This window comes from Bos taurus, chromosome 26, assembly GCF_002263795.3.
Source record: "Bos taurus isolate L1 Dominette 01449 registration number 42190680 breed Hereford chromosome 26, ARS-UCD2.0, whole genome shotgun sequence".
In the NCBI taxonomy this organism is placed as follows: domain Eukaryota; kingdom Metazoa; phylum Chordata; class Mammalia; order Artiodactyla; family Bovidae; genus Bos; species Bos taurus.
Genome location: NC_037353.1, coordinates 35,742,418 through 35,769,621, shown reverse-complemented (window position 1 = coordinate 35,769,621; position 27,204 = coordinate 35,742,418). Strand labels below are relative to the sequence as shown.

The 27,204-nt window shown below is 35.8% G+C and overlaps 1 protein-coding gene across 6 annotated transcripts in view; it reads right to left on the bottom strand.

Moving 5' to 3' along the window:
- ATRNL1 (attractin like 1) overlaps positions 1-27,204 on the bottom strand; it is an 815,618-nt gene that overhangs the window by 583,423 nt on the left and 204,991 nt on the right. For 5 of the 6 annotated variants that reach the window (XM_024985963.2, XM_059882070.1, XM_059882071.1 and 2 more), the window contains one exon: positions 9,751-9,888. In XM_024985963.2, coding sequence (XP_024841731.1) covers positions 9,751-9,888 — 138 coding nt within the window. Of the gene's footprint in view, positions 1-9,750; positions 9,889-23,375; positions 23,458-27,204 lie in introns of those variants that run through there. The other variant, XM_024985966.2, reaches the window with a different exon arrangement.

The following is a 27,204-nucleotide window of genomic DNA, read 5'->3' as shown; positions in this document are numbered from 1 at the left end:
CACTCAATATGCCAGCAAATTTGGAAAACTCAGCAGTGGCCACAGGACTGGAAAAGGTCAGTTTTCATTCCAATCCCAAAGAAAGGCAATGCCAAAGAATGCTCAAACTACCGCACAATGGCACTCATCTCACACGCTAGTAAAGTAATGCTCAAAATTCTTCAAGCCAGGCTTCAGCAATATGTGAACCATGAACTTCCAGATGTTCAAGCTGGTTTTAGAAAAGGCAGAGGAACCAGAGATCAAATTGCCAACATCCGCTGGATCATGGAAAAAGCAAGAGAGTTCCAGAAAAACATCTATTTCTGCTTTATTGACTATGCCAAAGCCTTTGACTGTGTGGATCACAATAAACTGTGGAAAATTCTGAAAGAGATGGGAATACCAGACCACCTGATCTGCCTCTTGAGAAATATGTATGCAGGTCAGGAAGCAACAGTTAGAACTGGACATGGAACAACACACTGGTTCCAAATAGGAAAAGGAGTTCGTCAAGGCTGTATATTCTCACCCTGCTTATTTAACTTATATGCAGAGTACATCATGAGAAACGCTGGACTGGAAGAAGCACAAGCTGGAATCAAGATTGCCAGAATTATCAATAACCTCAGATATTCAGATGACACCACCCTTATGGCAGAAAGTGAAGAGGAACTAAAAAGCCTCTTGATGAAAGTGAAAGAGGAGAGTGAAAAAGTGGGCTTAAAGCTCAACATTCAGAAAACGAAGATTTGGCATCTGGGCCCATTACCTCATGGGAAATAGATGGAGAAACAGTGGAAACAGTGTCAGACTTTATTTTTGGGGGCTCCAAAATCACTGCAGATGGTGACTGCAGCCATGAAATTAAAAGACACTTACTCCTTGAAAGGAAAGTTATGACCAACCTAGAGAGCATATTCAAAAGCAGAGACATTACTTTGCCAACAAAGGTCTGTCTAGTCAAGGCTATGGTTTTTCCTGTGGTCATGTATGGATGTGAGAGTTGGATTGTGAAGAAGGCCGAGCGCCGAAGAATTGATGCTTTTGAACTGTGGTGTTGGAGAAGACTCTTGAGAGTCCCTTGGACTGCAAGGAGATCCAACCAGTCCATTCTGAAGGAGATCAGCCCTGGGATTTCTTTGGAAGGAATGATGCTAAAGCTGAAACTCCAGTACTTTGGCCACCTCATGCGAAGAGTTGACTCACTGGAAAAGACTGTGATGCTGGGAGGGATTGGGGGCAGGAGGAGAAGGGGACGACAGAGAATAAGATGGCTGGATGGCATCACTGACTCGATGGACATGAGTCTGGGTGGACTCCGGGAGTTGGTGATGGACAGACAGGCCTGGTGTGCTGCGATTCATGGGGTCGCAAAGAGTCAGACAAGACTGAGCGACTGAACTGAACTGAACTGATGTGAAGAGCTGACTCCTTAGAAAAGACCCTGATGCTGCGAAAAATTGAAGGCAGGAGGAGAAGGGGACCACAGAGGATGAGATGGTTGGATGGCATCACCGACTCAATGGACATGAGTTTGGGTAAACTCTGGGAGTTGGTGGTGGAAAGGGAGGCCTGGCGTTCTGTGGTCCATGGGGTCACAAAGAGTCGGACATGACTGAGCAACTGAACTGAACTGAAAACCATTGAATAGTTTTTCTTCCTTTTTTTTTTAATTCCATAAGATATATAGTGAATTTACTAATGAAAAGAAAGCATTCATGTGACACACTTCTCGGTCAAAAACTTACAAATCAGAGGTGAAGATAATCTACATTATGTCTAGGAGCCTAAAAACCATTAAACAAATGCAAAAAATGAGAGAAAAAATTTTAGTTGGTAAACTCTGCAATAAAAAGTGAGAAGGGAGATCATGAGGAAAGTGCCAAAGTCAGTCATGCATGGAAAAGTTCCCAGCTCTTAGAAATTCACTGACTAATATCTCTAGCGGTTTCATGAGACAGCCCACAGACATTCTTGCAAAAGGAATCTAAGAGAAAAGAGGATTAAACTGCATCTTCTAATAATCCACAATCAAAGGTCATTCTAAAATACCTGATGATATCAGGGCCAAAGAGTTTTCATAAACTCTTCTTGTCCTTAAAGTTCTTCTTGTCTTTTAAAGTTCCTTTTATAAGGACAAAAAGTATGAAAAGAGCTTGAAAGATGGAGTAGAAAAAGAAAACAGGGCTACGGAGCATTTGATGTAAAGAAACACCTCTACAAGGTAAACAAAGGATATCAAAAAATTAGTATAGGGACTTCCCCGGGGGTCCAGTAGTTAGGACTCCATGCTCCCAATGCAGAGGCCGGGGTTCAATCCCTGGTCAGGGAACTAGATTCCACAGGCCACAACGAAGACTTAAGATCCCAAATGCTGCATCTAAGACCCAACCCAGTCAAATATATTGTTTTTAATATTTAGTATAAAGAGAAGAGAAACTAGCTAAAAATAGTACAGAAACTGTGCACCGACTGTTTTTTTAACCAGGCAGATGAAACGAGCAGCTCCTTTTTAAAAGGCTCTCTCATTTTCTTAAATTTATATAAAAATGTCATTTAAGAGAATTTTAGGTCAAAGTATAGCTTCATGACTATACCCTATGCTAAATATCACCATATAAATGCAATTATTTATTTAGTGTCCTCGCTTTGAAATATTTAAAATCTCATATTGCAGTTTCTTGGCCACACAGGATGATATGTATACTCAGAAAATACACATTTTTAACTTTGTTGTGTCAAAATAATCCACAGAAACAAGATTTCCATATCCAGTGATTTTTGTTATCTGCATTTTTAGATTATTCAGGCCAATGCTCCCATTTTGAGAGAATTAAACTCTTACACTTAAGAAATGCTCAAGTTCATCTGGGTATAAATTTTCAACCTCTATGAACAATCTGCAATATGTAAGGAAAGTTTAAAATGAAAAAAATTTCTTATTTCAGCAGAGAGAAGGAAGAGTTCATTCATCTTCTTTACTATCCTCAAGTCTCAGAGAATAGCCCAGTGTGTTTAGTAAAGTTTTAACTGTTTCTGTAAAAGCCTGCTAGGGACAGATATTAATAGCATACCAAAAAGAAAAACATAAGTTTTGCTAATAAGAAACAAAGGTAAAAATAGAACTGTCACTATGTTGAAAGAACTCTTTATATCCCAGACTGAAAAATAATTATTTAACACTATTGAAAGTAAAAATATACAGAACGAAAATCATATAACTATACTATTTAAGAACCTAGAAAAAGAATAATAAAATGAACTAAAAGACATAAGCAAATACAAAATCGGATTTACTAAAACAATTTATGCATGCAATGTTAGAGGAAAAGAATTTATTTGTAACATCAACAAAACCCATTAGACATCTTGCAGTAAACTAAAAAAAAAGTAAGACCTAGATGAAGCAAATTATTCATACAAGATTGCATTTTTTAAGATTTTTTTAGTGTGGATGATTTTTAAAGTCTTTACTGAATCTGTTACAATATGCATTCTGCTTTATGTTTTGTTTTGCTAGCCACAAGGCATGTGGGATCTTAGTTCCCTGACTAGGGATCGAACCCACACCCCCGAACTGGAAGGTGAATCTTAACCACTGGACCACCAGGGAAGTCCCAAGACTGCATTTGTTTAAATGTCTGTATATTTCAGTATGGAGAGCTTTTGTCTTATGGTACATTTTATGAATAATGAAACAAAAAATATCTAAATATATTAAAATATTTTTAAGATTAATAACATTATAGCTTAGTTTCTTATATTCAGAGAAAGTTGTGAAAACATGCAACTAATGACAATCACATAAAATTAAGCTTGTAAACTGCCCTTAATTTCAAGGGCCTACCCAATACTCTCATGAAAACTAATCTTAGTCCGTGATTCTGTCATTCAGCTTCTGCCTGCCTGCTAAGTCGCTTCAGTCGTGTCCGACTCTGTGTGACCCCACAGACGGCAAGCCCACCAGGCTCCCCCGTCCCTGGGATTCTCCAGGCAAGAACACTGGAGTGGGTTGCCATTTCCTTCTCCAATGCATGAAAGTGACAAGTGAAAGTGAAGTCACTCAGTTGTGTCGGACTCTTAGCGACCCCATGGACTGCAGCCTACCAGGCTCCTCCGCCCATGGGATTTTCCAGGCAAGAGTACTGGAGTGGGGTGCCATCGCCTTCTCCGTCATTCAGCTTCCACATAACACTATTAAAGCACCTACACAATGTTCAGTTGATCCTAGAACAACAAATGGTTTGCTGATGCCAACCTTCTGTGCAACAGAAAAATCCTATATAATTTGTAGTCGGGCACTCCATATGTGCAGTTCCTCCAGATATCAGGTTCCTCCTACACACAGTTGCACATCCTCTATACACAAGACTCAATAAACTGCAGACAGTGTAGTACTACAGCATTTACTGTTTTAAAAGTTCATGTACCAGTGGACCTGCGCAGCTCAAATCTCTGTTAAGTCAACTGTATATAAATTTAAGTCCTAACATACTACTTTGCATATAGTAAGTAGTCAATAATTGGGGAACTGAAGAATAATCCTTCACCACAAAGTAATACAGTATAATGAGTATTGAATTGTTGTAGCACATTGAGCTGTTACTCTTATTCAATGAAATTTTCTCTACTTATTTTCTCGACAAAAATGTATCAGTCATATTGGAGATAATACAGCAAAAGCAATACTGTCCCACAAATATGATTCATACACTTATATTAAAATACTTAACCCTAATGATGTTCTAAATAATAATAATATGCAATATCAGCTTGCATTGTAAAGCTAGCATTTGCTAGAAACACATGTTATTTCCTGTTTGTTCAAGCCACACAATAAATGAAATTCAGCTGCATTTTGCAGGTGAGTAAAGGGAGACACTAAGAGGTGAAATAACTACCCAAGGAGACAGTGACAGTGCCAATATATGAATCCAATCAGTATGATTTCAAAGCCCAAACACTTAACAATGTTATGTTCTTTTATAGCTGCATATATATACAGACAGACAGACAGATAGATGTGTGTGTGCATGCTCAGTTGTGTCCAACTCTTTGTGACCCCATGGACTGTAATTCTCTGTCCATGGAGTTTTCTGGGCTAGAATACTGGAGTGGGTTGCCATTTCCTTCTCCAGGGGTTCCTCCTGACCCAGGGATTGAACCCATAGCTCTTACGTCTCCTGCACTGGCAGGCGGATTCTTTACAACAAGCATCACCTGGGAAGATAAATAGTTATCAGCACCAGAATAAGTATGTATCAAGGAATCTGACTGAACATTAATAACAAATAAAATAGCTTAATAATAAAGCACTCTCAATAGTTAATTGCACTAATAGAACAGCCATAAATATACTATAGTTTAAAAACAACTAACAAAAGTTTGTAAGTACGTTTATATATTTACAACAATGTTAAAGGGCTTTAGTAGGCTGAATTTTTAAAAGAATATCTACATCTACAGTACATTTAAGCCTTACCATTTAAATATAAATCTATTTCCTCACTTCCCTTAATACCACTATGGACTTTGAATTTTAATAAATGCAAATACTAAGGGAAAAATGAACTTTTCTCAATGAGGTGAATGAAAAAAAATGAAGAAATAAACTTTGCCTCTCATTTTTTTATAAATTGATTTTAGCCTTTGCCGCATTAAATATAATTCACTGCATGTGGCATATTTTTGATTTAGTTAGATAACTAATGTGGCTATAAGAAATAAAAATGAATTTCATATATCACATCACCATAGAAAAGTCACAGACAGCAAAATATTATTTTGCCAAATTTGGGCAACAAGGAAACTATAAGGAATTATTTAAAGCTTCATAAACTACCAGAGAATGTGCAACAGCAAAAAAAGAAAGGTATTTATCTTTCATTCTCTTTAATTTTCTATTGCATTGTACCTCAGCTCTACAGATGTATAATGTCAGCAACAAAAATAATATGAAATAACTGAATTAATCTTAAACCTAGCAGAGAAGTATGATTCCCAAAGGGAAACATATTTCTGAAAGCACTCTGCCTGTCGGAATAATAATAACTTATTTTAATTTAAAACAGCTTTTAGCTAATAGAGTTATTCAAAGGTTCCTTTTGCCTATGTCGGCAAAAAAATTAAAATAATACTTTGGGTAATCTTCATGACATTATATTCTTGGATTATTAGATATGCACCAAAGCACAAGCAATAACAGAAAAACAGCGATAAACTGGACTTCATCAAAACTGAAAACTTTTGTGCCTTTAAGAACACTGTCTAGACAGTGAAAAGACAGCCTATACAACGGGAGAGAATATTTGCAAATCATATGTCTGATAAGGGCCTCGTAACTAGAATACGGGCTTCCCTGGTAGCTCAATGGTAAAGAATACGCCTGCCAATGCAGGAGACGCAGGTTCGATCCCTGGGTTGGAAAGATCCCCTGGAGAAGGAAATGGCAACCTGCTCCAGTATTCTTGCCGGGAAATTCCACAGACAAAGGAGTCTGATGGGCTACAGTCCAGGGGTCGCAAAAGACTTAGACAGGACCTAGCAATTAAATAACAACAATGACTAGAATATATGAAGAACTCAGAATTCAACAACAACAAAACCAAATAATCCAAATAAAAAGTGAACAAAGGACTTAAATAGACATTTCTCCAAAGACATACAAGTGTGAAACAGGCACATGAAGAGACCAAAAAAAAAAAAAAAAAGAACAAATATTTGTACACCCATATTCATCACAACATTACTTATAATAGTCAAAAGATGTAAGCAACTCAAGTATTCAACAGACGAATGGATCAAAAAAATGTAGTATACATATACAACAGAATATTCAGCAATAAAAAGGAAGGATATTCTGACATATGTTAAAACATGAAAGAACCTTGAAGACGTCATGCTAACTGAAACAAGCCAATCACTCAAGGACAAATTCTGAAAATTCCACTTATCTGAGGTATCTAGACTAATGATATTCAAAGTGACAGAAAGTAAAAGAGTGGCGGCCCAGCAATTCCTCTTCTAGTTGATACATAAAACAACCAAAAACTTGAAATCCCCCCCAAAAAACATGTGCAGTAATGTTCTCAGTAGCAGTATTCACAATAGCCAAAAAGGGTGGGAAAAAAGCAATGTGCATCAATAAATAAATGGGTAAAACTACTGTGATACATGTATACAATGGAATAATATTCATCAGTAAAAAGGAATGAAGTACTGATAGATACTACAACAAGAATTAATATTAAAAATATTATGGCTAAGTAAAAGAAGCCAGGCACAAAGTCACACATTTTATAATACCATTTATATGAAATATTCAGAACAAGTAAATACATAAAGCAGCTTAGTGATTGCCAGGGGCTTGGAATACCTGCTTAATAAATATGATATTTTCTTCTGGAGTGACAAAAAAAATTTGGAACTTGATGGAGCCGATGGTCACACAATATTATAAAGGAACTAAATGCCACTGAATTGTAACCTAAAATGGTTAATATTATGCTATGTGAATTTGACCCCAATTTAAGAAAAACCCTTTAAAAATGGGGCTATGGATGGAAGCAATATATAAATAACAGGAAAATATTAAGCAAATTACTTCACAAAATCCCCATGCACTGTTATATAGGCATTAAAATAATTTGGAGAGCATAAATAAAATAACTTTTATAAAAGTAAATTAAAACAATTATATATAAATATTTGAAAGATTGCAAACACATAAAAATTGCAATGTAAAAACAAAAAACAAAAAAAACCCAGAGATGGTTTTTTTCCTTAAAGGCATGGAAACAAAGCATTTATATGTGTGTGTGTGCATGTGTGTGTGTATGTGTGTGTCTGTGCTCAGTAGCTCAGTCATGTCTGACTCTGTGCTGTCCATGGAATTTTCCCGTCAAGAATACTAGAGTGGGTTTCCCTTTCTTACTCCTGGGATATTCCCAAACCAGGGATCAAATCTGTGTTTCCTGCATGGGCAGACAGAATCTATCAGCCACACCACCTGGGAAGCCCTGTAAATAATCATTATCTATCTAATCTATCTGAAATACATTTTTTGTCCAGTGAAATTTTTGGCTAAAGAAAATTTAGTAGTAAAAAGCGTTGGAAAACAGGATGGTTCTTTTTACTCAACAAACATAAAATAACAAAATATAATACTATGATTATAATAGACAAGCTCTGAATTTTTTGGATTCCATTGTACAGGTATCTCCTGCAGCTTCTTTACACACTGAACACAGCACTAAGCTGTGGCTTTTGGCTATGGGTTCCTGGATCCTCCCTGTTCACATTAACACTACTTCTGCATTGATAGTCAAGAGTTAGGTCTAAGAATCAGATTTTTTTTGCCTGTTAGTAGCAGTATAATCTTGAGCATTTTACTTAACTTCTTTGTATATTTGGCTGTACCTAAAAAGGAAGCAATTGTGATTCCTCCCTTACAGTTGTCTTGAAATGAGACAATGAATATAAGCTATGAGTACAGTACCTCAAGCACAGAAAATGTTAAGTGTCAACCAATTCATGTGTTAGAGCCTCAATCAGGGCGCAGCAAAATTTCCATTCAGCAGAAATGAATGGAAACCCGCTACCGCCAGTTTCATTGACTCTAGGACATAGCTCATCATTCTGTCTTTCTCAACTCTGAGTGTAAACGTGAGTCGTTTGGGCAGACTTAAAGAACCAAGAATCACCCTAGGACCTAACCTAAGAGATTGATTTCATTCTTTTAGGGAGTGGCCTATACATCCATATTTTTAAAAAAGCTTTGCAGGTGGTTTTAAAATGCAGGTAGTATTAAAATTTTTGTCTAGATCAGCCCTAGGCCCAGTTCTCTCTAAAGATTCTGCATCTTACCACAGCTTTTCTGTGAGTGCTATTCAGACACTCTCCATTTAGAAGTAGAGTAAAGATTTAAGGAACAAGGACCAACTTAGAAATGAAGACAGTTATTGAAAAATTACAACTTGAAAGAAATTTTTTTAAAGAAAGACCAAAATTTCTTTTTCAAAAAATAGGAAGAAAAAAGTAGCAAGACAGAGAAAGAAAACAGATAAAAGGATTTCAGGATCAAAAACCTGAGATGGTAATAGTTAGCACTTACAATGCTCTTGTAATGTACTTTAATTCCTATTACATGTGCCTCCATTACACATGATCTCACTTGATCTTTACAACAATCCAATGAAGTATTATCATTTCACTTTTACATATGAGAAAAATGAAGCACTCTCTAAGGTTAAGTGAATTACCCAAAGCCATACACTTAAACAGTGGCAGAGCTGGAATTTCAGCCAACAACTGATTCCAAACCCATTCTCTTAAACCTTATGCTATATCACCTTGTCAAAAACAAACAAAAACTTACCAGATATAAGGCATACACAAAATCTTTATTTCTTATTTCTAAATTAAAATGTAAAGTGATCACTTACTATTATTAAAAATAAGTTATAAGCAGTGATTTTTTTTCAGAATACTGAGATGACACATAATTTCTAAATTTAATTTGTCTGTATTTGCTAAGTTTCCTATAGCAAATATGTATTCATTTTCAAATAAGAAAAAGTAGGAGTTTCTTAAAGCAAGTATATCACAGAATTTTTATAGTTCATAGCCCTCAATAAATACATACTATCTTCCAAAAATGCTCAATGAAAAAAACTTATTTAATAAAATATATTTTCCACAAGGGGCTCATCTTTCTTAATTTTCTTTCCTATAGTAAAACTACATTGAAGTGAAAGAAAAAATAATTACCTGTACACTGTCCTCCATTGGTTGGATCTCCATAATAACCTGGCATGCAGTCTTGACACTGCTTTCCTGTGGTAAGATTTTTACACTGTTCGCACACATTATTATTGATGCAAGTGCTATGTCCATTACACTGGCAAGCTAAAGAAAATGGTAAAAAAAAAAAAAAAAGGTTGATAATATCTACATAACAATATCAAGTATAACTGCCACAAAGACAAAGAATTTATTTTACAATCTGAATGACAGCAAAGTACAAATGGCATTTCCCAAGTGTTTTTTCTTTATTTTTTAACATACATCTCAAAATATTAACATGGGATAAATTTTGCCTATGATCTGTAAAACATAACGGCTAAAAATTAAAGTGAAACATAAGAGTTATAGCTCAGGAGAGAATGAAAAGTCAAAGTGTTATTTGCTCAGTCATTCGACTCTTTTCAACCCCAGGGACTGTAGCCCACCAGGCTCCTCTGTCCATGGAATTCTCTAGGCAAGAATAATGGAGTAGGAAGCCATTCTCTTCTCCAGGAGATCTTCCCAAACCAGGGATCAAACCCGGGTCTCCCAAACTGCACCCAGATTCTTTATCATCTGAGCCACCAGGAGGGAATACATTTTAACATAGTCCTTAAAGATGCATGTGACTGTTATGTCTATTAAGTTAACACAAGAATAAATAACATAGCTCTGATAAAGATGCTAAAATGTTTCATCTGTCCTTAGGTATAATAAAAAAGGATCAATAAACACAGAAAACTGTGTGATGCTAAGGCCTTACTTCAAGAAAATACATCAGTGTAAAATTTAACATAGTACTTTTAAATTAATTTGTATAAATGTTTATCTTCTTGGGCAAGAAAAGCTTCAAGGCTTACTAGAAATTTTACTTGAAATGTGAACTAAAACAAAGAAATTTGAAGCATGAGATATTTTATATCTTGATATCAGATCTAATATATTTTCATATTAATATTACAATAGAATTTTAAAATTTCAGATGAGAAGTAAAGTTTATATATGAAAGCTCCTGTTTATTGTCTATTGGGGGCATAATATTAACTTTGGTAACTTTTTGTAGAAACATCATCATCATTTTCATCATTATTACAACTATGCATTTAATTAGCGCCCTCACCTCAAACCAGTAAAGCCACTATTATTAAATCGACTGCAATAGTCTGTGCTGTTATCTATTCTGCTTTGTCAGTTCACATACTGCATCAGTTTTCTTAAATATTGTAACTACTACCCCACTGCAAGATAGAACACCAAGTGGTATATAAGAATTACGTAATTTAATCCTCACAACAGTTTTGTATAGAAGGTACTATTCTCAGGATTGTTTCCAAGATCAAGAAGCCGGGATTAAGCAACACATCTAATCAGTAGCAGCAACCAACACACAATCAGGATGTATGAATCAAAGATCAGATATTAAATTTCATACATAGTCTATGTAGAAAATTTGAAACTAAGAGGGAAATCCCAAGAGACTAGGTCATCAACATGAGTTAACATCAAAGGGTAAAGAAAAAGAGTAAAAAAATAAATACCTATATATTACAGAAATTTTCAGAGGCATAATTCTACTATAACATAGTATAAAAATGGCATGCAGCCATCAAGGAAAAATGTACAATAATCTTACTCCTAAAAAAACTGAGAGAATTACAATATAGTTTTCAAACTTTATATTATAAAACAGCTTGGAGAAAATTTAGTAACAAGAAAACCATTCATAATAAATTAAGTAAAATAAGAAATCAAACACTGTATCTAAGTGAAGTGAAGTGAAAGTTGCTCAGTTATGTCTGACTCTTTGTGACCCCTTGGACTATACAGTCCATGGAATTCTTCAGGCAAGAATACTGGAGTGGGTAGCCTTTCCCTTCTCCAGGGGATCTTCCCAACCCAGGGACCGAACCCAGGTCTCCTGCATTGCAGGCGGATTCTGTACCAGTTGAGCCACAAGGGAAGCTTCCCACAAGGGAAGCTACTGGATTCAGTAGCCAACCCTTCTCCAGGGGATCTTTCTGACCCATATCTAGAATGACCACACTTATGTTTTGAAATGTATAAATATGCCCATGGAAAATGGTGGTTATCTTTAGTAAGATTTTTCTACATCATCAATTTTCTACTATAAATTCATATTACTACTATAATAAGAAAAAATAATGATAAGAACTTTAATTTTTTTAAATTGTGCTTAAATTTTAAGTCATTTTTTATAGAAAATTTTATGTAAGGCCACTAGGGTTGATTCACTCAGGTAAAAAAACAAAATTTATTGAGTTCTTACTACATGTAAAGTATTATCTGAAAAAGTCAGAATAAGAGATAGGTTACTACAAGTATTTTTATGAAACCCCTGGCTACATTTTTTTCATCAGAAACATAAATGCCTTAACTTCTGAATAAAATTACTAAATTTAGTAATCTCATCTAATATCCTCCTCAAAGATTACCAATGAAATAATAAGAAAACTTGCCAGCAACAACAGGAATTGTAGTCTGATGTTGTTGTTGTAGTTGTTCAGTCTCTCATTTGTGCCCTACTTTCTGTGACACCATGGCCTGCAGCACACAGGCTTCTCTGTCCTCCATCATTTCCCGGAGCTTGCTCAAACTCATGTCCTTGACTTGGTGATGGCCATCCATCTTGTCCTCTGTCATCTGCTTCTTATCCTGGCTTCAGTCTTTCCCAGCATCAGGGTCTTTTCTAATGATTTGGCTCTTCATATCAGGCGGCCAAAGTATTGGAGCTTCCGCTTCAGCATGAGTCCTTCCAATGAATATTCAGGCCTGATTTCCTTTAGGATTAACTGGTTGGATCTCCTGCAGTCCAAGGGACTCTCAAGAGTCTTCTCCAACACCATAGTTCAAAAGCCTCAGTTCTTCAGAGCTCAGCTTTCTTTATAGTCCAACTCTCACATCCATACATGACTAATGGAAAAACCACAGGTTTGACTAGACGCACTTTTATTGGCAAAGTGATGTCTCTGCTTTTTAATACACTGTCTGGGTTTGTCATAGTTTTTCTCCCAAAGAGCAAGAATCTGTTAATTCCATAGCTACAGTCACCATCTGTAGTGATTTTGGAGCCCAAGAAAATAAAGTTTGTCATTGTTTCTATTGTTTTTTCATCTATTTGCCATGAAGTGATGGGATCAAATGCCATGATCTTAGTTTTTTGAATGTTGAGTTTTAAACCAGTTTTTTCACTCTCCTCTTTTATCAAGTGGAGAAGGCAATGGCACCCCACTCTTGCCTGGAAAATCCCATGGACGGAGGAGCCTGGTAGGCTGCAGTCCATGGGGTCGATAAGAGTCGGACACAACTGAGCGACTTCACTTTCATTTTTCATTTTCATGCACTGGAGAAGGAAATGGCAACCCACTCCAGTGTTCTCGCCTGGAGAATCCCATGGATAGAGGAGCCTGGTGGGCTGCCGTCTATGAGGTCGCACAGAGTCAGACACGACTGAAGTGACTTAGCAGCAGCAACAGCTTTTATCAAGAGGTTCTTTCATTCCTCTTCAGTTTCTGCCATAAGAGTGCTGTCATCTGCATATTATCTGAGGTTATTGATATTACTCCTAGCATTCTTTATTTCAGCTTGTGCTTCATCCAGTACAGCATTTCACAATAATAAGTTAAATAAGCAGAGTGACAATATACAGCCTTGACATAATCCTTTCCCAATTTGGAACCAGTCTGTTGTTTATCTGGTTCTAACTGTTGCTTCTTGACTGGCATATGTGTTTCTAGGAGACAGGTAAGGTGGTCTGGTATTCCCATCACTTTAAGAATTTTCCACAGTTTGTTGCGACCCACACTGTCAAAGGCTTTAGTGTAGTCAATGAAGCAGAAGTAGATGTTTCCCTGGAATTCTCTTGCTTTTTCCATGATCCAACAGATGTTGGGATGACAACTACATAAATAAAACTAGAAAGTAGAAACCTACTATATCTCTTGGAATTAAAGGAGGACTTCTGGCATAACGCCACTGAACTGTAACCTTCCTAAAAGTGAGAAGTTCTGAAGGCAGCTCTGGGTTATGGTGCAATCAAGAAGCACATCATTGGTAGCCTCCATACTGCTGCTAGAATGTGATAGGGCAAAGTCTAAGGTTCCAAGTAATGAATATACCATACAGAAGGCTGATATAATTTAGACCTAACTGCTGCAAAATTTCCATAAAAAAATATATATATGGTCATTCTTGCAGTTTGTAACTAGTATGGCAAAGAAGGCATGTGATAGAGAGCAGGACCCAGGAGTAACAACTGTATCAAACATACAGGAAAAGGATACACCACCAAACCTAGGACGATGCTCTATTCTCCACTACCATCAGCTTGTTGGATCAAAGGGTAATGTAAGCTTGTACCTAACAGTTCTTCCAGGATCCACTGTTACTTGAACAGTTCTAGTAACAATTTGGTTCTGTAACATGAGTGAAACTAAAGAGAAGTCATCCATATTGTTTTGTTTAAATTTTAAAACTAGTCCAGATGGCTCTTCACATATATACATACAAACAGAAAAAAACTCAAAATAGAACATCATGAAAAATACATTTGATATGCAAATAAAATACATAGTTTTGAAAAATATGTGTTCTCTAAAACAGATGTAAGACATTAAAAAATATATGCTTGGCATTCTCAATAAAATTCAAAAAAATACACACAGAAAGTCAAGACTAAAATTTACCCAAAAGATTTTTTTCAAAACATAGTCCTTTAAAAGAAAAGGGAATTATCATTGCTAAAAATAAAACTGGGATTCAAAAGAAGAATGTTAAAGAGAAGCTGGAGCTAGTGACAGAACTTTACTATACATGGGACTAGGCAAGCAGAGCTAGTGGGTTTGGGTTTCAAAACCCAGATGACCAGGAGATATAATCTCTGGCATACTTAAGAGATAACCTGAACCATATTTATAATGCTTAAAGCCTTCAAGTGTAGCCTCTCTCTGTGTAAAAGGTACTGCTGCTGCTGCTGCTAAGTCGCTTCAGTCATGTCCAATTCTGTGTGACCCCACAGACGGCAGCCCACCAGGCTCCCCATCCCTGGGATTCTCCAGGCAAGAACACTGGAGTGGGTTGCCATTTCCTTCTCCAATGCATGGAAGTGAAAAGTGAAAGTGAAGTCACTCAGTCATGTCCGACTCTTAGCGACCCCATGGACTGCAGCCTACCAGGCTCCTCCATCCATGGGATTTTCCAGGCAAGAGTACTGGAGTGGGGTGCCACTGCCTTCTCCAGTAAAAGGTACTAAAATACATCAAAGCCCAAAGAAGCAGAAAAGAACATTAAGTCCACTGGCATATTGCATAGAAGACAAAAGTCACTTATGAGAGCCTGTACCAATCAGATGGGTTGGGTTGAAATTCACATTGTCTATATGGTAGAGAAACCTCAACATTAAACAACAGTATTAAAACCTGCTCTGTAAATAAGAAAAGCCTCATGCAGCTTGCAAAAGCAGTTTTAAATGACCTCTTGAAATATTTCTTCAACTCAGGTCACACAAGTATGTCAGGCTCTGCAGACCATGGAATCTCTTCACAACTACCATTGCTGCCTTTGTAGGGCAAAAGTAATCACATACAATATGCAGACAATTGATAATAGCTATAACCCAGTAAAATTATATTCATAAAAATAGGCAATCAACAGGTTTGGCCATCAGACCTTGGTCTGCAAATCCTTGATACAGAAAAAAAACAACAACACTTACTGAATTAAACCTCAAAATGAATAATTATAAGCCGCATAAAGGAGAGTCAGGAAAAAGAGAGGGAGATAATAAAAATGAGAACTGACACCCTAAGCATTTGAGTAAAAGGACAGTTACAAGACAGTAAAAGTATTCAAAACAAAAGCAAAAAAACTGAGAAAACCGAGTTTAAGGAAGTAAAGGTGGGTATTACTAGATTACAGTCTCATCAAAAAGAAAATATCAAAAAATATAAAAATTATAAAAAATAACTAATGGAAGCGATAAAAACAGAACAATAACTGAAATGAAGGACGTCCCTGATGGCCCAGTGGTTAAGGCCCAATACTTCCAGTGCAGGGGGCACAGGTTCAATCCCCGGCTGGGGAACTAAGATCCTGCATGCCATGCAGTGTGGCTAAGAGAAACAAAAAGCAAACAGAATTCTACAAATACTGGGGGGAAAAGGCATTACAAAAACTGAAATGAAAATATACTACAGAGAGAGATTCAACAGTTAATCTGAACTGTCAGAAGAATTAGAAAATGTGAAGAGAGATCAATAGAAACCATGTCAGCTGAAGGACAGAGAAAATAAAATGAAGAAAAATGAACAAAGCCGCAGTGGGAAACCATGAAAAGAGCCAATCTATATGTAATGGGAATGTCGGGGGGATAGGAAAGAGACGAAGGCTAAAATTTACTTGAAGAAATAATTCCTTAAAAGTCACCAAATTTGATAAAAATATTAATCTACACATCCAATAAGCCTGAATATTCATTGGAAGGACTGATGCTGAAGCTGAAACTCCAACACTTTGGCCACCTGATGACAAGAACTGACTCATTTGAAAAGACCCTGATGCTGGGAAAGACTGAAGGCGGGAGGAGAAGGGGACGACAGAGGATGAGATGGTTGGATGGCATCACCGACTCAATGGACACGAGTCTGAGTAAACTCTGGGAGTTGGTGATGGACAGGGAAGCCAGACGTGCTGCAGTCCATGGGGTCACAGAGTCACACACAACTGAGCAACAGAACTGAACCAAGAAGCCTAATGAACTTTAACCACAATACACATGAAGAGATTGACAAATACATTATAATAAAAGTGATGAAAGGCAAAGACAAGTAGAAAATCTTGAAAGCAGCAGGAGAAAATATTACTTGTCACTTACAAAATCCCAATAAGATTAATAACTAACTTTTAATCAAGAAAAATGGAGGTCAGTAGGCATTAGAATAATATATTCAAAGTTCTCAAAAAAAAAACACATAATCAACCAAAAATTTTCTACCAACAAAACCACTTCTCAAAAATTAAAGCAGAACATTCACAGATAAACAAAAATTGAGAGAAGTCACTGCCAGGAGATATACCTTACAAGAAATACTAAAGCAAGCTCTTTAAGGAGAAAGCATGTGATACAAGACAGTAATTTAACTCCACAAAATAAAACAAAGAGCACCAATAACATAACTGTCATTATAAAAGAAGGTAAAAACACGTATTTTGTCTCCTTTCTTCTTTTACCTGATTTTTACAGGTTGCATTTTAAATGATATAAGGGTATTATTAATAACAGCACAGAGGAAGTGCATGGGAAAAAAAAATCTATATTGCTCTAAGGATATAATGTGGTATTACTGGATGGTAACACAGATTCACAGGAACAAATGAAGAAAACTAGAAACGGTAAATACAAAGATTAACGAAAGCTAAAAGTAAATACTCATCCTCCTTTTTTCCCTCAGATTCTTTAAAAGACATGAAATTATATAAAGTGATAACTGTAAAATGTACTCTTTGGTTTGCAACATATATCAATGTAATATATATGACGATACCACAAAAAGAAGAAATTAGACCTAGAAAAGTAATATCATTTTATCTCACTGGAATTATGTTAGCATAAATGAAGCATATTTTAATAAGTTAAGATATATAAAGAAAACCCTGGAGTAACCACTAAGACTATAGTTCATAAAATATAATGAAAAAGTTATTAAAAATTAAAATGCGATATTATAAAATATTTACTTACTGCAAAATAAATACATGAAAAGTGGAAGAACCAAATTCATCATATACAGGGGAAAAATAACATAAATCAAATTACATAAAAAATAACATTAAATGTGAATAGATCAAATGATTCAATCAAAAGGCAGAAAAGACAGACTAGATGAAAGACAAAGAGCTAACTATGTATCCTTTACAGGAGACACATGTAAATATTTACATACAAACAGCAACCACAAGAAAGTTGGGATGGCGTTTAAAATGTTACCAGAGATGAAGAGGGACATTTTATAATGAAAAAGAGGACAATCCATCAATAAGATATAAAAATTGTAAACATACATGAATCTAACAACAGAGTCTTAAACAACATGGAGCAATCACTGCCAGAAATTAAAATAGAAATAAAGAATTCAACTCTAAAAATAGTGGGAGACTTCAATACTTCACTTTCAATAGTGAATAAAAGAACTAGACAGATGATCAGCAAGGGATTAGAAGACTTAGAAAACGCTATAAACCAGTTGGACCAAATAGAAATAAATTAAAAAATCCATTTAACAACAGAATATACTTTATTCTCAATTACACATAAAAAACTCATCAGGTCTTAAACCTCAAAAAATTTAAAAGGACTGAAGTAATATAAAGTATGTTCTCTAACTACAACTGAATGAAATTCGAAATGTATGGAAAAACCACAAATTATGGAAATTAAGCTACACATTTCTAAGTAACAAATGGATCAAAAACAATCCTAGGAAACTTAAAAATTACTTTCAGGTAAACTAAAATAAAGCATAACATACCAAAAATCTTACAAGATGCGGCCAAAAGACTGTTCAGAAAGAAATTTATATTGTAAAAGCCTTCATTCAAAAACAAAAAAGGTCTCATATCAACCTAACTTTGCACCTTAATAAACTAAAAAATTAATAGAAAACTAAACTGAAAGCATGCAGAAGAAAGGAAATTAATAAAAATCAGAGTGAAAATAAATAAAATGCAGAGCAGGAAAAGAATAAAGAAAATTAATAAAGCCAAATACAAACTGTTCTTTGCAATGTGCAACAAAATCAACAAAGCTTTAGCTAGACTAACAAAGAAATTTAAGAAGACACATTATTAAAATCAGTAATGAAAGATGAGACATACTACTGATAAAGACTGGGAAGAAAGACTGTAGGGAAACACTATGAGCAGCTGCATGTCAACAAAGCAGATAACCTAGATGAAAGGGGGAGATTCCTAGAAAGATACTACCAAGAAAATATGCATAGGCTTTAACAGTAAGGAGACTGAGTTACAAATCAACAAAGTGCCAGAAAACAGTAGCCCAAAAGCAAGAGGCTTAGCTCAGAAATTCTACCAAACACTTTAAGGAGAATTAACAATTATTCACAAACATTTCCAAAACACAGAAGCAAAGCGAATTTAACAAACTAGGAACAGCAGGCAATTGTTTTAACCTGATAAAGGACATGTATAAAAACTTCATAGCTAATGTCATATTTAATGGTGAAAGACTGAAAGCTTTCCTCTTAAGGTCAGGACCAAGACAAAATCGTCCTCACTTGTCACTTCTAACAGCAGTGTACTGGAGGTTCTGGACAGGGCAATTAGGCAAGAAAAAGAAAAAAAAAGCAACCAGATTTAAAAAGAAGAAAACTAACTTTGCTTGCACATGACATAATCTTGCATACAGAAAACTAAGAAATCTATAAAAATTATTTAATCTACTGGAGATCAGCCCTGGGATTTCTTTGGAAGGAATGATGCTAAAGCTGAAACTCCAGTACTTTGGCCACCTCATGCGAAGAGTTGACTCATTGGAAAAGACTCTGATGCTGGGAGAGATTGGGGGCAGGAGGAGAAGGGAATGACAGAGGATGAGATGGCTGGATGGCATCACTGACTCGATGGACGTGAGTCTGAGTGAACTCCGGGAGTTGGTGATGGACAGGGAGGCCTGGCGTGCTGCGATTCATGGGATCGCAAAGAGTCAGACACGACTGAGCAACTGAACTGAACTGAACTGAACTGAATATCCTCAACAATGTTACAGGTTTTTTACAGAGAAATCAGTTTCATTGTATTGATATACATTTACAATGAAAACTTTGAAAATGAAGTTAAGAAAACTACAAAATATCATTGGAAAAAGTTAGTGAAAAGGCTTCTGTATTCATGAATTAGAAGACTTCATATTAGGATAGCAATTCATCCTAACTGATCTGCATATTCAATGCAAATTCCAAAAGATTTCTTTTTCACAGGAATAAACAGCAGGTCCTAAAATTCATATTGAGAAACAGAAGCCCAGACTAGGCAAAAAAGTCTTGATAACAACAGAGTTAAAGGTACTGACACTTCCCAATTTCAAAACTTATTTCAATGTCTTAATAATCAAACCATGCATCACTGTCATAAGGATAGACATATAGATCATGAAACAGAATTAGATACAGAAATAATACCATACATCTACGGCCTATTGATATTCAACAAAGGTGTCAACAAGTTTAAATGGGGAAATAAGAGTCTTTTCAACAAATGGTGCTGGGACAGCTTGATATTCACATACAGAAGGATGAATTTGGACCCACACTTCACAACGTATAAAAATTAACTAACATGACCAAAACTTAAGAACTAAAATTATAAAAATGTTAGAAGAAAATATAGATATAAATCTTCATGACTTTGGATTAGGTGACAGTTTCTTAGATATGACATCAAAAGCTTAAGTAACTAACAGAAAAAGATATACTAGACACCATCAAAATAAAAAATTTTTAAAAACTGTGTCTCTGTGTACCCCAATGTTCATCGCAACACGAAGAATACATTTGAATCAGTTCTAATGAGGTGGATGAAACTGGAGCCTATTATACAGAGTGAAGTAAGACTGAAAGAAAAACACCAATACAGTATACTAATGCATATATATGGAATTTAGAAAGATGGTAACGACAACCCTGTATGCGAGACAGCAAAGGAGACACAGATGTATAGAACAGTCTTTTGGACTCTATGGGAGAGGGTGGGGGGGAGATGTGGGAGAATGGCATTAAAACATGTATAATATCATACAAGAAACGAATCGCCAGTCCAGGTTTGATGCAGGATACAGGAAGCTTGGGGCTGGTGCACTGGGATGACCCAGAGGGATGGTATGGGGAGGGAAGTGGGAGGGGGGTTCAGGATCGGGAACACGTGTACACCCGTGGCGGATGCATGTTGATGTATGGCAAAACCAATACCATATTGTAAAGTAAAAAAATAATAATAATAATAATAATTTTTTAAAAAGATACTTTAACTGCAAGTTAAAAAAAATAAAAACTGTGTCTCAAATGACACCATCAAGAAAGTGAAGACACAACCCACAGAATAGGGGAAAATAGTTGAGAATCGTATGTCTTATAAGGATCTCATACTCAGAACATATAAATAACTCTTACAATTTTACAATTTAAAAAACAACTTAATTTTTTAAGTGGGCAAATGATTTAAACAGACGTTTCCCATAGAAAGAACATGAGTAGCCATTAAGCAAATGAAAAGAACATCATAAGTCATAAGGGAAATATGAAACAAAACCACAATGAGTTACCACTTCACATCAAGGAGGAGGATAATAACGAAAATGATGAATAACCAGTATTGGTGAAGAGAGTTATTAGACCCAATACACATTGCTGGCTGTAACATAAAAGGATGCAACAGCTCTGGGAAAAGTCTGGCAATTCCTTAAAAGGTAAAATATACATGTACCATTTACCAAAAACATCAACTCCTAGATAAATACCAAAGAGAAAACATGTTCACACAAAAACTTACATACAAACGTTCATAGCAGCAATATTCATAACAGCAAAAGAGTGGAAATAAGCTGAAGATCCATAAACTGATGAGGTATAAATATGTGGTATGCAATTTAACATTGAAAGTGAAGTGAAAGTGTCAGACGCGCAGTCGTATCCAACTCTCTGAGACCCCATGAACTGTAGCCCACCAGGCTCCTCTGTTCATGTGATTTGCCAGGTATGACTACTGGAGTGGATTGCCATTTCCTTCTCCAGAATTTAATATTACTCAGTCATAAAAAAGATGTAAAGGAATGATATACGCCACAGTATGGATAAACCTCAAAAATGTATGCTAAGTGAAAGAAGTCAGACACTAAAAGACACATTATATGACTGCATTTAAATGAAATGTCCAGAATAGACATATACACAGAGAAAAGAAAGTAGATTAGTCATTTTCAGGTATTAGAGGGGAAAATGAATAGATAGTGATTGGTAAAGGGTATGGAATTTCGTTTGGGGGTAATTGAAGTGCTCTGGAATTATATGATGGTTGCACACCCACTAGCCATACTAAAATCCATGGAATTGTACACTTTAAAATGAAAGATTGTATGTATGTGTCAATAAACAAAACAGAACTAATTGGATGAAATGAGAAATAATTCACCCTAGTTCTTGCCATCTCTGTATGTATACCATCGATAATACTACTTTATCCTTGCTCTCATTGAAAAAGTACAATTTCTTCCCACTTTCTGAACATGGATTGGCATCAAGACTTTTTCAGAAGAGTAGAATGTAGAAGTGATGGTATGGAAATTTTGAGTTTAGGCCTCAAGAGGAAAATACACTCTGCTCTCTCTCTCAGAGTTCTGTTTTAAAAATACCATGTAGAGCAGCCCCGTCTACACTTCTGGAGGATAACAGACCAAATACAGCAGAGAACAGTCATTTGTAGCTGAGGACTCCGAGATCAACCATTCAGTTCAGACTACCAGATATGTGAGTGAAGAATTCTGAGATCACCCAAAATCAGTAAAGCAGCCAAATAACTTGAACCACAAGAGAAAAATCAGGATAGTCTGGCAGAACTGCCTAGCAGAATTCAGGAAAACAGACGACATAGAATCATGAATAAAACTGTTTTAATACAGAAATCCTGAAGTGTTATGTTAAATAATGATAATTAAAACATAGTTCTAAAAGAAAACTGGGAAATTGTGAAGAAAGAATCAGCGAATTGAAATACCGATCAAGGGAGATACAAGGATGTAAAATACAGACAAGATAGTAAGAAAAGACGGGGACATGGTGAAAAAGCCTAACATAAGTGAAGCAAAGCCTTCAAATAGGATTGATGCAATATCTGAAGAGATAATGGCAGAAAAGTTTACAAACATGAAGAGAAACATCTACAGAGCAAATAGACTATACAATTCACAGTCATAATTTAAAAAAGGAGACGAATACTTAGGTATGTCATACTAAAATTAATGACATCTAAAAACTAAGGAAAAACATGTATTTTAAAAAGTCAGAGGGAAGAAAAAGATACGCTGCTTTCAAAAGAGAAACAAAAAAAAAACTAATAAAGGATTCTTAAGAGAAAGTAGAAGCCAGAAGAATAAGAAATTAAATCTTCTAATTACTAAAAATATACATCCATCAATATAGAATGCTATTACCAGTAAAAATATCCTTCAAATATGGACACACAATAAAAAATTTTTCAGATGTATAAAAGCCAACTTATAGCCACAATTTAGAAACACACCATTTTAAAATGTTACATAAAATTCATCAAGCTAAAGAAATGTTACAGCAAAAAAAAAAAAAATTCAGATCAATAGGAAACAGCGAAGTTCACAGAAAATGGTCAATACGTAGGTAAACAAAAAGATTTTTTATTACTATGATTTCCTTATGAGAAAATTATCCTTATAAAGTAAAAAAAATAATGTATTATAAGGTTAATAACATATACAGGAGTAAAATATATGGCAATAATTACACAAAGGACAGGAAAAGAGCAAATGGATTACACTTTCGTAATATTCTTACCTTATACATGGAGTAGTATAATATTGATTCAAGGTAGACTGTGATAAGATAAAGATGACTATTACAATCACTACAGCAGTCACTAAAAAAAACACAAAAGAGGTATAGCTAAAAATCCAATAAAAGTGATAAAAGTGGACTTTAAAACACTCAATTAATCTAAAAAAGGCAAAAGGAAGAACAAACAGAGAAAAATAAAGAAAATTTTAAAAACCAGTACTCTGAGGGTAGAACTAAATTCAATAACACCAATATTATATTAAATCTAAATTGACTACACAATTTGATAAAAGACAGAGACTATCAGAATAGATTTTAAAAACAAAAAGCAAGTAGTGTATGCTATTTACAAGAAATTCATTGTAAATAAAAACACTAGAAGATTTCCACTTCTTCCCATGAAGGATTAATCACGTGAGGATTGACCTCTACTGTAAACCATAAGGAAACTAAACAAAATATATGAAATGACTACTTTCAAATATAACAGACAGTTCAGGAATGGCATCCTTGAGGAAAAATAAAACAAAATATGACTTCCTTGACTTGCTACCTGGAGGCAGATTTGAGGCTACAGTTCAGGGAAGGAACCCCAAACCCTCACATAGTTGAGGATAAAGATCAAAGTTCAGGGAGGCCATGGTTCCAGAACTTGAGAGGCAAATATTAGAGAACAGAGAGCTGCACTCAGCAATCTGCAAATGGGTGCCCTTGAATCTTTGGTTGAATAATGAACATAATGTGAAATTCTGTAAAGCTGGAGAAAAGAACCATCAGAAAACAGTATGTTAAAACAATGCCAAGAACTCATATAGGATTGGAAATAGCTTGTATTCCCATTAGTCAGAGTGAAGAGACCTCTTAATACAAAGGACATCATATAGAGACCACAGAAGTCACTGTCTTAGTAGTGGGAATAAATTAGCACCAAACTTAGAGCTGCTATGTACGGGCCTTGACAAATCTTACAAACAATCTTCGAAGTAGCATAACTTCATGGCAGAATAAAGTCCAACATACTAAAAGAAATAAAGCTGAATAACCTACAAAAAAATCACAATGTCCAGAAAATACCATCAAAAATAATTATCCTGGAAATTTTGATCCATGACCAGTAAATACACACAAACACACACATACACACACTCACACACACACACCCCAACAGAAACAGAGAAAACAGCATACCAGTTGGGATGAGTAGAGAAGGATTTTTAAAACAGCTATTTAAAGTATGCTTCATATACTCAAGAATACAAAGTAAAATATGAAAATGAGGAGAGAAATGGAAAATATAAAAATGACTAAAATTCAATTTATAAAGATTAAAAATATATACAAAATTAAAAATAAATGTAGTAAGACAAGAATAGTCTTTCCAACAAATGGTGCTGGGACACTCAGATAGTCATGTATAAAAGAATTAAATTGGGTCCCTATCTTATCCTACAGACAGTTAACTCAAAACAGATCAAAGACCTAAATGTAAAAATGTAACTACACATCTAAAAAGAAAATATAGATGAAAATCCTTGGGATCTTTTATTACACATGATTTCACAGGCATGAAAGCAACAGCACAAGAAAGAAAAGAAAAAACAGAAAAAACATCAAAATTTAAAACTTGTGCTTCAAGGACACTATCAAGAAAGTGAAAAGACAACCCACAGAATGGGAGAAGATACTTGCAAATCAATCTTTGGTAAGGGACTTATTATATTCAGAATATATAAAGAAGCTTTACAGTCCAATAATAAAAAGACAAATATCCCAATTAAACAGTGGGCAAAGAATCTGACAGACATTTCTCAAAAGAAGAAATATCGGTAGCTAATACACACATGAAAAGATGTTCAACATCATTAGTCACCAAATAACTGCAAATCAAAACCATAGTGAGATACCACTTCACACCCACAACGATGACTATAATCAAAACAGTACGAAATAAGCACTGTGTGCAAGGATGTAGAACAATTGCAACCCTCATGCCTTGCTGGTGGAAATGTAAAATAATACAGCAGCTTTCAGTCAGGCGGTTCTTCCAAAGGTTAAGCACAGGTACCATCTGACCCAGATATCCCATTCCCAGCGTGATGAAAATATGTCCACACATAAACTTGTACATAGTATTCAAGAAGCGTATTTTAAAAACCAAAAATCAGAACCACTCAAATGTCCACCAAATAGCGAATGAATGAATAAAACATGGCATATTCACGTAATGGAATATTATTTGGTAATAAAGGGAAGTGAAGCACTGCTATAGGCCACAACATGGATAAACCTTGAACACATCATGCCAGTATGAAAGAAGCCAGTCAAAAGAACTACAACTGTAGATTCAATTTATTAAGATGATCAGAAGGCAATCCATAGCTGACAAGGGTACGCAGGGTGAACAGGTAGAGACTGCTAGGAAGTACAAGATCTCTCTGGGAGATGATAAATGTTTTTAACCTGATTGTAGTGATGGTTGCAAAAGTCTGTGAATATGCTAAAAGCCACTGAGTTCTACACTATAAATGGGTAAACTGTAGTAAGGTATGCTGGTTAGTCTTATGCATCAATGAACGCAGGTGGTAATACCTCAGTTATTTAATCAAATGCTAATGGCCTCGTTCTGAGTATGGTAGCATGTGCTCAATCACTGTGTCCGACTCTTTGCGACCCCATGGACCGTAGCCTGCCAGGCTTCTCTGTCCATGGAGTTCTTCAGGCAAGAATACTGGAGTGGGTTGCCATTTCCTACTCCAGGGGATCTTCCCGACCCAGGGATCGAGCTTGCATCTCCTGCACTGGCAGGCAGATTCTGTACCACTGTGCCACCTGGGAAGTCCTGAGTGTGGTAGGGACCTGCACATACGATGGGACAGTCACTGACTGATGACTAGGTTATGTCACACGGCACAGCTGGCTTTGAGAAAGGGAGATCATCCTGAATGGACTCCATCAGATAATCCCTCAAAAGGCACTGGTCTTGAAGAAGGAGATACAAGATGTGAGTATTTGCATTTCAATTGTGGAGACTCTACACTGTTAGTTCTGGAGATGGAAGAGGGATGGGGGAGAGAACATGACCACTCTCTAAGAGCCCAAGTGGTCTCCTGGGCTCTTAGAAACAGTCACCTCAGTCCTACAACCACAAAGCACTGAATTGTGCAAACATGTGAATGAGCCTGGAAGCAGATTCTTTCCTAGAGTGCTGGTCAAGTATGCTGAAAAATGTCTTTCAATCTGGGTTAGTCTGATGTTTGCTCATGACTAAACTGGGTTACAGATTTGGGGGAAGAATATTACAAAGTGAAGTGTCCTTCTTACCATATAACATCAGGGGTACGTGATATTAACATGAATTATCACTGGTGGTGTTAACCTTGATCACTTGTTCAAGCTGATGTCACCTTATGTTCTCTACTGTAAAGTTATAATATTTCCCTTCCACACAGTGGAAGTGAGTCATCATGTCCAATTCACACATGTGGGTAAAGAAATTAAGCTCTACTTCCTAGAGAAAGAAGAAGAAAATGGCAACCCACTCCAGTACTCTTGCCTGGAAAATTCTTTGGACTGAGGAGTCTGGTAGGCTATAGTCCATGGGGTCACAAAGAGTTGGACACGACTGAGCGACTTCAGTTCAGTTCAGTTCCTAGAGGAACAAGTGTCAAGGTATTTGTGGACATATGTTCGAACCACCAGAGCAGTTAATAAATACTTTTGAAGAAGATACTTGGAAGCTACACAAATATCTTGTTTCTCCTCAAAGTTTCACCCACTAAATTTGAATATCCTTAAGCAGATTTTTCTTACAGCACTTAACTATTGTGGG